A 9,752-nucleotide genomic window follows, 5' to 3' on the forward strand; every position below is an offset into this window, starting at 1 on the left:
CAAGCGGGCAACATTTTGTGATTTTTCATCGTTTGATACGTTATGTTTCCCGCATAAAAAGTCAAATACGCAGAACGTTGCGCAGTTGTTATTATGTTCATAAGAATAATACCAACACTAATACTACTAATATAGTTTATAATACTGTACACCATGATTAAGTTTTAGAAATTAATTTAACAAATATTTCATTTTTTTAAGTATGTTAAAAACAATTTCATTTGATATTTTCCGGAATGAAAAAGGTCGAGTGCAAGTTAAAATAATCTTTACCTCAAAATTTGTGAGTGTGCTTATGTTGACTCTAGTGGGATTCAAACACGGCTCGTCGGGATCAAAACGCATTTGTAACGCTTTAAAAATGCATCCATTTAAATGATGATTTCTTGTGAAAAAAATTGTTCAAAATATTTATGTAAGCTATTTTGCTTATTTTTATACAATGTTTTTTGTAATCTTTGATGAACAGTTGACCAAATGTGACTTCGCATAGCATGTTAACCGGTACCAATTAATAACGTAAAAATGCGAAGCAGTTTATTTACAGGTTAGTTCAAAAACAGACTAATTGTGTTAATGTATTTTCAGTGATGCAAAGTCGGTGATCTCGTCAGAAGTTATATCGGTCATTCTTGATAACTGGCAAAGTAATCCAAATTTCAATATATCATTAACATTGGCATATTTCCAGGTATGAAAATGTATGTCAAATTTCATTTTAAAACATCTGCAAAAAATGGAAATTTTCGTAAGCAATCAATTACACATGTAAAAATATAGTTCCTTCTATACACTTATTGATTTTATCTATTCGCAGACAAATTCGGGCCAACCAAAATGCACATTTTGGAACATGAGCAGGTGAGCAAAAGATAAGTTTAGTTATATAACGATGTTGACATACAAACACTGTTTGCATTGAAAAGAATCATTAAATGCCATATATTTCATATAAAAAAATGATACAATTAGACAATATAAAGAAGGTCTCGTTATGCTCATCAAACACGAGATAAATTTTGTAAAATCAAACATACAACATATATAATGATACACATATAGTGATACGTTTCGTTAAAAAAAAACATTTTGATAATAAATATTCCATGAATTCTATACTACGCTGGAATAGGTCAGCCTGGGATACCAATGGATGTACTCTCGCAATACAAGGAAGTAATTCCTCCATGTGTGTTTGCAACCATCTCACGAACTTTGCTATTCTTATGAGTCCTTGGACTGAGGTAACAAGAAAGTATTGATATTTGATTATTAGATTATTGATTAAATTAAGAATCTCTAGATGATTTCCATGAAGTAATAAACAGCTTAAAAACCACAGAACATTTGCTCAAGCATATTTGAATAGTTTAACGTGGAAAGCCAACACACATACAACACTCTTTTCGTACTTTAGATATGGGTCCCGTGTAGGCAGCTCTAATGGGACCCAGTTGGGTGCCCATATGAGATTCTTTATGCTCGGGTATAGCTCTATATCATGCATGTTACCCATTGAAATGTATTGATACCGACGGCAGTCAATGTATATTTTATGACAAATCCGATAAGAAGAAGTGATTTCATCGTGCGTGCATTTTACATATGATATATTTCAGAACGTGGATACCACGGCTTTGGATGTGATCTCGATAGTAGGATGCAGCATTTCAATGCTTGGGTTGATCATCACAGTTGTTGTACATTTTCATCTATGGAGGTGAGAATTAATATGAAAAACGCTATTACTGATACAGATTTGTTTAAAATTATTTCAATCATTCCACATTTACATGAAGCAAAATGCAATGTGAAATGCTAATAAACGAATTATAGTAAAAACATAAAAGTATGAATTTTGATTTTGACAACAAATGAATATATTTACTACTTCCTGGAGATCTAAATAACGTTTAAGTGTGTCAACTTTTTTTATTTTTATTTACGTATTTCTCTCTGTCTGTTTTTAAGATATGTGAGGTCGGATCGCGTGGTTATCCTCATGAATTTGTCGATTGCGCTTATCTCATCATACGCAGTTTTCATAGGCGGGGTTGATCGAACAGAGAATAAGGTAAACATGATACGTTTAAGAAATATTGAGAGATTTGAAAATCTAAGTAAATGTGAAGACGTTAAGACGTTAAGACGTGAAGCAGCATAGCGATTGAATATATGTTTAACCTTTTGTTGTAACGCACTGTCTTGTAAGTTGTTAGCACGGATACAATGTAAGTATAGTTTTTGTATAGAAGACCAAACTAGTGTGATCATTACTAGCTGACAACGTCAACTAAATGAGGCGCAATTGGAAAATGTATGTACTAAAATGTAAAAGCATCATTGCTTGTTTCAGGCTCTGTGTACAGCTATTGCGGTTCTATTGCAATACATCTATTTGGTTGTGTTCTTTCTGATGTTGGCGGAGGGAATAGAGATCGGAATAACCGTACCTTATGTCTTTGTCACGAAATCCAGATTGAAGTGGATTCTTCCTGCAGCATGGGGTGAACACAGAAAATATTATTATAATTTTAAAAAAGATTTGTAATTTCATTCATTGAATACACATAAGTTTTTCTTTATGAGTAATCTGATAAAAAACATAATAAAGAATCTTATCAATAAATACATTTCGTTTTGATCTTTGACTAATTGCGGTAAAGTAAATGCGGTGTAATACATTCATATTTATTATTATTGCTTGTAACGAAAGAGTACATTTGGTTGCTAACCTGACTATGAACTATTTTAAGCATTGCCAGCAGTCATTGTTGGAGTTTCCATGGGAGTCACAAAGCTTGAGGGATTTGGAAACACCAAGTTGTATGTTACATTTGCAAATAAATCCTACACAATTGTAATTTTTATTAAATTAAAACTTGTTATGCCCGAATGTTTCTATTCTTAGTCATTGTTGCTACTACGTCCGACTTATTTTAGATAGAAATATACACATAGATAAATGGTTTGAATACTTACAGTTGCTGGCTGTCTATGGAAGGCGGTTTGATTTGGGCATTTGTTGCACCTGCGATGCTAACTATTTTGGTAACGTTCGTCATACAGTTTTGTTTGACCAACCTTTGTATAATTAATCAATCAATGCGATTGCATGTAAACATATTAAACCAAGATTGTAAGTATCTTGTTTATTTCGGATATATTTGGTTGTGTCCACTATAACTATGATTGTTCACGTGTGAATGTTTCCCGAGTTTAGAATATACCGTCTCCTGAAAGAAGATGTTAAGCAATACATGTTTTGTAATCAACGCTTACGTAGAAGTTTTGAGTTAAACAGGTAAAATGTTGATGAAACAAAACTGGAATAAAATATGGAGTACCAGAAAGTAGAGTTTTTTTCAATTCTATTTAATTTATACCAGAAATGTACACTGTTGCAAAATCCCCATTAATGTGTGCAGATTCGAAATTTAGACACAAATTTGGTTCATCAATATAAATACACGTGTCGGTATCGGTATTAGCTTGTTCATTATAAATGTCATTCAAATAAACACCATTTGATTTGTTAAAACGTAATTATCGTTATTATTTGTTAAATAACATTCCACGTCATATTTGTATGTCGGTTTAATATTGTCATATTAAAATGTTGAGTGTCTAGTGAAATAGTTAAATAGTATATAATCGCTGTAAAGACCCGATATGTTATCTTCGGAGACCATGTTTTGCAATATACACGTTATAAATAATTGTTTATATATTATATATATATATATATCGATAACATTTTCAGGTCAACTTTGTTGTGCTGATTCTTGTTATCAGGACGATGATTCGTTCTAAAACATTATCAGAAAAGTCAAGATCAGAGCGATCAAAGTAGGTTTAACTATTTTTTTAAATTTATAATTAAAAGTATGCAAAAAAAAGCTTCTTCTGTGGTGATGAAAGTTCACCGTTTGGCATTATGAATATTTAATTAATGATTGTCAAAGATTAAAAAAGAATGTACGCATTAAATTCAAACCAGTATATTGACACTCCTTACTAAAGCAATTTAATATAGTTTCGTTTATTGATTATCATAGGTCGAACTCATATATATATAATCTTTTGTATCGATTATTAAGCAAATTCTTGTTTTTACAATTTTGGGTTTAAACCACAGTACCTATTTCTAAAGCATGCTTGGTGTACTGGAAGCGAGTAGGGTCTCACTTCTAGAAGCAAAGGGTTTGATCCCCAGAACAGGCACTTAAAAAAACTTTTTATATTGTTTTTATACTTGTTTAAACTTTTCTTATAGTAAATATTGTAGTAAAATAATTGTTTAATAGATTTCATAGAAACGAAAATAAGTGTACAGGTTCGTTTAAGATTTTTATCACTTGTAAAATAAACTACACAGAAACGACCATTACAAACATTTCATGTGAGCAAGTACTAAAACATGTATTCATATTCACTAATTAAAAAAATGTTTCGTGGTGTCATACATCAATTATTATAAGTTCCAATACAGATGATTTTATCTTCACAATTGTCAAAATAGAGTAAGTATAAATAATTATTTGTGTTTTCAAAAAGATGTGTCAAATATTTCCGAATTCATCAGCTTAAAGATGATTTTGGTTTAAGGTTTCCACACTGTTTGTAACATTTTACATGAACAGAGCAACACCCAGTCAAAATTATTTACTTAATTAAATTCTATAATATAACAGTTAAATCTTAATCACTTACTATTAATTACTAACTTAGCTGTAAGATTTTTGCAATTGTATCATAGAGCCGGCGTTCGGTGTATGTGCGTGCTGCTTCCGCTTATGGGTTGTACGTGGGTGATTGGTCTCCTCTACGTGAACGAGAGCATGGCCTGGGTCCAGTACGTGTTTGCAGTGTGCAACAGCTTACAGGTATGTTGATCCGTTTGGGTTTGGAAAAGTTTCACGTGTTAATGGACACATGTTTTAAATTAAATTTGAAATTGAACCAGTTATGCCACATATTATTTGCTTCATTTTGGAATGAATGCATCGTTTATCTTTTTTGCAGGGACTGGTGATATTTGTTTTCCATTGTGTGCTAAATGTACAGGTAAAAATGTAAATATTTTTATTGGTATTGTTAATCACTGAAAAAAGCGGAAATTATGTTTATTTATCGACTGTCTGGTAAATAATTATATTCACTGAATATCGGCAATGAATTTTCAGATTCGAAATGCTTTACTGAAACGGAAACACCGTAAGCAGAGCAAATCGTTAATTTCAACAAACAGCGCATCATTTGTCTCAACACGTGTCACGGAGGAGCCTGTTGCTTTGGTATGTGTCATTCTCGCGAAAATACGTATAGGCTGGACTTTTGTTATTCAGTTATAGAAAAATATTCCTCATTGTATATGAAACGCTTTTCAATATGTACATATTTCGTGTTGGAGAAGATGAAATTGACTGGAACACGTGAGAAGTAATGCAAGTATACAGGCGCGCATTTAGATTTTTAAATGATATTTACATTTGTTGCGCTCTTTTGTCAGTTAGTACTACATAAATATTAAATGTATGTTGTTGTTTTATTTATCAACAATTTTCTATGTTAAATTATCAACTTTTATGTACGTTACATTAACATGAATGCAAGTGGATAAAGTTATTACTTCATTTTAGCCAAAGATTAATCTTTCAACTGCAAAACGTACACCTAGAGGCAGCTTACATTCAGCTGATGGTAAGGACATATAAAAAATGCATACCATACAATCTGTTCAAACCGTTTTCAATAAATGTTGTGTTTGTGTATACATTAACATGGTTAAGTGATGACTATTTGTACTATGTGTACACTATAACAAGGTTTTGCTCACTTCACGTTCCTACAATATATTTTAATTACGATGTTCCCCATAATATTTACTGTAAAAAATTTAGTTATTATTAAAATGACTTTTCCAAAACTCTTTGATAACCGAACCATTCTGATAACCGAACGATGTTTTGGGTCCCAACATGTGACATTTAAGACAGGCTTAACTGTACAACAACTTAAAAATACAATTATGGGAAAGTCTATAAAAAAAATCCTTGTTTGCAAAAAAAAATCAAAGAATGTGCGCTGTTCCATTTAGTTATGACACTTTAGAGTACGCGGGTAATAACTAAGTTTACTTTTGTATTACAGATGCCACTGGTGATGTGCTACAAGCAAGTGGTCTTACCGAAATATACAATGTCGACACATTGTTTTAGCATGCAATATTAATATCCCAAAGAAAGTTTAATAATTATTAAATAAACCCACTAATTAATTTGAACATATCGACATGCAAATCAAAAACAGTCATGATTGTGATACACAGATAGTGATCACAGCAGTTAAAAGACTTTTTTTTCTTTGAAGAGGTGACTTTGATTTTGAGTCAGTTTGATTGACTAATGACTTCTGGGCATCTTCATAATATTGACTTGTTATAAAAATAATTCAATAGTTAACTGGGATATTAGGCAAACACAAAACAGAAAAGAAAAGGCTCAACTTCTTGTGCGACATTGACCTTCAGCCGGTGTAATTAACTCTAGCTTTCTGCAATTCACAAAAGGACATTTATATTACTGCCCAATTTAATAAAAACACTTTAATGGGTAAATAAATTACAGAGCGAACACACAAAGGAGGCTCAAACTTTACGCAAAGGGACATGTAATATTACTGCCAAATTTAATAAAAATTCTTAAATGGATACAGACACGAGAGAGCGAACACAAAAAATAAGGCTGTAACTTTGAACCCCTGAAGTATGACATAAGCAAGCTCCACGATAATCCATCAGAGGATATAGGAGCTATGAAACTCACACGAGCGTATAACAGACTTACGGACGTACGAACGGTCGGACGTTATCTTTCACCTTATGCCTATTTCTATTCGTCGTTTGTATCGTATGTTGAAGTTTAAATTGTATGATATGCTTAAAGAAACTGTAGGTTGAATTTTTCAAATGTTAATAAAAGCGATTTAGTGTATACTTTTTATAGAGTTAAAATTATACTCACCGTGAACAGAAATAGGCTCAGAAAGCATTAAGTCACTGCTTTCTGGTTATCGAATACATTAAATCATGATATATCAATTTAGAAACTGTATAAAATCCTGCTTTATTAGTAAGCCATTTCTGCAAAACGTATTAACAGGTCTTTACTTAGCTATGCTGTATGTAGCCTTCGACTAGTGGTGATTCCTCCTAATGTCCCAGTCACATATAATCCTGTTGCCGACCGATGTTTCCAGGCATCTCGAAAACTGGATACGTTGGAGCCGTCCGCCGCCCGACGAGTGACACAATTCGATATCTCAGTCACAAATAGAGAATGATCACCGTCCGATCTGCGCACGACTTATTTTTCCGATGATCGGGATTGCGCCCGGCCGATAATTGCACGTTTATCATCTGGTCATTTTGTAGCATAGGGCGACGTCCGGAGTAATTTTAAGTCTCACTTAAAATTTTACCCGACGTCGGGCCTGGGAAGGAATCGATTTAAGATCGAAAGATTATCGAGTGATTAACGCACGGTAATTGCCAGGCGATCGCCCAACATCGGAATATGTTGTACGTGTATCATGACGAGCTCTGTCCGGCGTCCTTCATTCATCGTGCGGAAGCCCTCCGGCCATCAGGCGGTCTCCGGCCGATGTATTCCCCCCTAGGAAATGCCTAGATTTTTGCCGATACATGTACAATTAATCCGAGACAAAATGAACCGGTTTCCGTGTGATCATCGGCCGGGCGTCAGCTCGATGAGCGTATAAAACGTCGTCCGCTCAGCGGACGGTGATCGGTCTCTATTTGTGCCTGAGGTACAACTCACAGATTTTTTACTTAGGCATTCAACCACGACCAAATTAAAGATAATACGGTAAAATCATTAGAAATTTCCAGCTTCATCGTAATAGTTAAATCTTCAAACAAATTCGTTAGTTATTGGTTTGCGACTCTATACGTCAGGAGTCTGAAGTGTGGGGTTGTTTATGTTTACAAATACTTTCAAGAGCTTAATTTTCGGAATATTGTTTAAAGAAAAAAAGACAAAGCGCATTGTTTTATCTGTAATATACATATATTCAATATAAAAAGGTAATATAAAAAGCAACACGTCGCTGACTCATATATAACAATATAAACATTAATTATCTTAAGCGTACGATAAAATGGCTGCCTGGAAAATGATAGCGACGATGTCCATCATCGTCAAATTCGTTCCGTTGACAAAACGTTTAACTATTAAAGTGGCCTAATTTCATTTTAATTTTATTTCAACTTTTGCTCAACTTTCAGCTCAATGTTGAAACTAAGGTAAAAAAATGTGTCATCATAATGTTGTAACAACTTTTTAATAAGCAATACAAGACATTGGCACAATGTTGACACATCGTTTGCCAATGTCTAAGAAATGTTCATCGTTGTGCAAGTTTGAGCCAATCAAAAACACCGTTAACATAACAATGGTGTTATGTTTGCACATCGTCGGAAAAATGATAAATTATTTTACTTGTTGGTCCATTAATGCTCCAATCATGTGCTAACATCCCCACTTTAAACCATATGATTGCACCATATTGGCCTCAAAAGATCAAATAACGCCTAATGTTGAAACGTGCTGCATCCATCTGTTAGAAGATCCATCTTTCATTCTAGTTATAACGTATACCTAGGTCATGTTAAGATATCAGACTATCCAAGACTTTAGAAGATTATTCAAGTGAAAAGTACAAAAAACAAATCAACCTTTTAATTGTACTTAGAATATCCAAGACTTTAGAAGATTATTCAAGTGAAAAGTGCAAAAAACAAATCAGCCTTTTAATTGTACTTAAACATGGTTTTAAAACAAGGACGTCAATTGATATGTTTCGGCTTCGTTTCGAAAACGTAGTCTTGAGCGTCTAGAAACGGGTATCAACGCCAGCTAAAACAAAACCGGATTTGCCAAATCCTGAAACAAAGTCCACAGTCAGCTTGACAAAATTCTCATAACAATCGATTGGTCGACACCCAAGATTTCATTGAGATGCGTAGCTGCGTCGGATTGACTACATGCTTGCTACAGGAGATTTAGTGACAAGTTTACAGAAATTATTAGACTATTACAAAAGCTCTTTGAAAAATAACCACATCTCACTAGAAGGAATACTTTAAAAAGTTATTTATTATGGCAAAGCAGGCACTTCAACAAATGTACTTGCTTCTTGTGTCTCTGTTGGGATATACAGATTCAGGACAACAAAGAAGTCATTATTTATATGAATAAATTGATGATTCTTTTCACACAACAAACCTCCCGGCTGTCGTAGCATTGAGGCCCTTTAATAGTTACTTTTACGGACAATAAATGTTTCTGAGGACGGACAATGCAGCTTTAAGTTGGATGTGGGCACTTACAGTAACATCAGGTCAAATGTTGCCCGCTGATTGCAGGAACGAAATACTTAAAGGGAATCATCAATGCGGACAGAGGTTTCCTAACGAAAGTAAATTTTTGAAAATGCCATGTAATGCATGTAAGACTTTTGAAACAAAGGCGAGAGATACACATAAGGCGGCTTAAGAAGAGCAATTAAGTGCAGTCTATGAGAACAGGGCAAACGATGATACCCATCAGTAAACCATGAAGTACTTCTGTATGGATGGATCGATTTGCTCATATTGGTAAGACACTCTTCACAAACATCTGAGTTTAAACTTTTTGGATACAGTAAGACCGCTTAGAAAGACGATACTA

The 9,752-nt window shown here is 33.7% G+C and overlaps 1 protein-coding gene across 2 annotated transcripts; it reads left to right on the forward strand.

Moving 5' to 3' along the window:
• Nucleotides 1–569: 569 nt before the first annotated feature.
• Nucleotides 570–6,960, forward strand: LOC127874700 (adhesion G-protein coupled receptor D1-like). 2 transcript variants are annotated; one of them, XM_052419237.1, is made up of 14 exons: nt 570–691; nt 818–861; nt 1,133–1,244; nt 1,620–1,720; nt 1,972–2,074; nt 2,357–2,507; nt 2,757–2,826; nt 2,985–3,051; nt 3,764–3,849; nt 4,760–4,886; nt 5,026–5,067; nt 5,187–5,297; nt 5,643–5,703; nt 6,154–6,960. In XM_052419237.1, the coding sequence occupies exons 2-14, from the start codon at nt 854–856 to the stop codon at nt 6,219–6,221; spliced, it is 1,107 nt and encodes a 368-aa protein (XP_052275197.1). In that variant the 5' UTR covers nt 570–691; nt 818–853; the 3' UTR covers nt 6,222–6,960. The 2 variants fall into 2 exon arrangements, with proteins under 2 accessions (XP_052275197.1, XP_052275198.1); XM_052419238.1 differs by having other exon boundaries at nt 594–647.
• The last annotated feature ends 2,792 nt before the right edge of the window (nt 6,961–9,752 follow it).

This window comes from Dreissena polymorpha, chromosome 3 (genome assembly GCF_020536995.1).
Source record: "Dreissena polymorpha isolate Duluth1 chromosome 3, UMN_Dpol_1.0, whole genome shotgun sequence".
Lineage (NCBI taxonomy): Eukaryota > Metazoa > Mollusca > Bivalvia > Myida > Dreissenidae > Dreissena > Dreissena polymorpha.

Coding starts and splice junctions, on each gene's coding strand:
- LOC127874700 (XM_052419237.1), top strand. Junction 2,827..2,984: donor GGATTTGGAAACACCAAGTT/GTATGTTACATT, acceptor GAATACTTACAG/TTGCTGGCTGTCTATGGAAG. Junction 5,704..6,153: donor CAGCTTACATTCAGCTGATG/GTAAGGACATAT, acceptor TTTGTATTACAG/ATGCCACTGGTGATGTGCTA.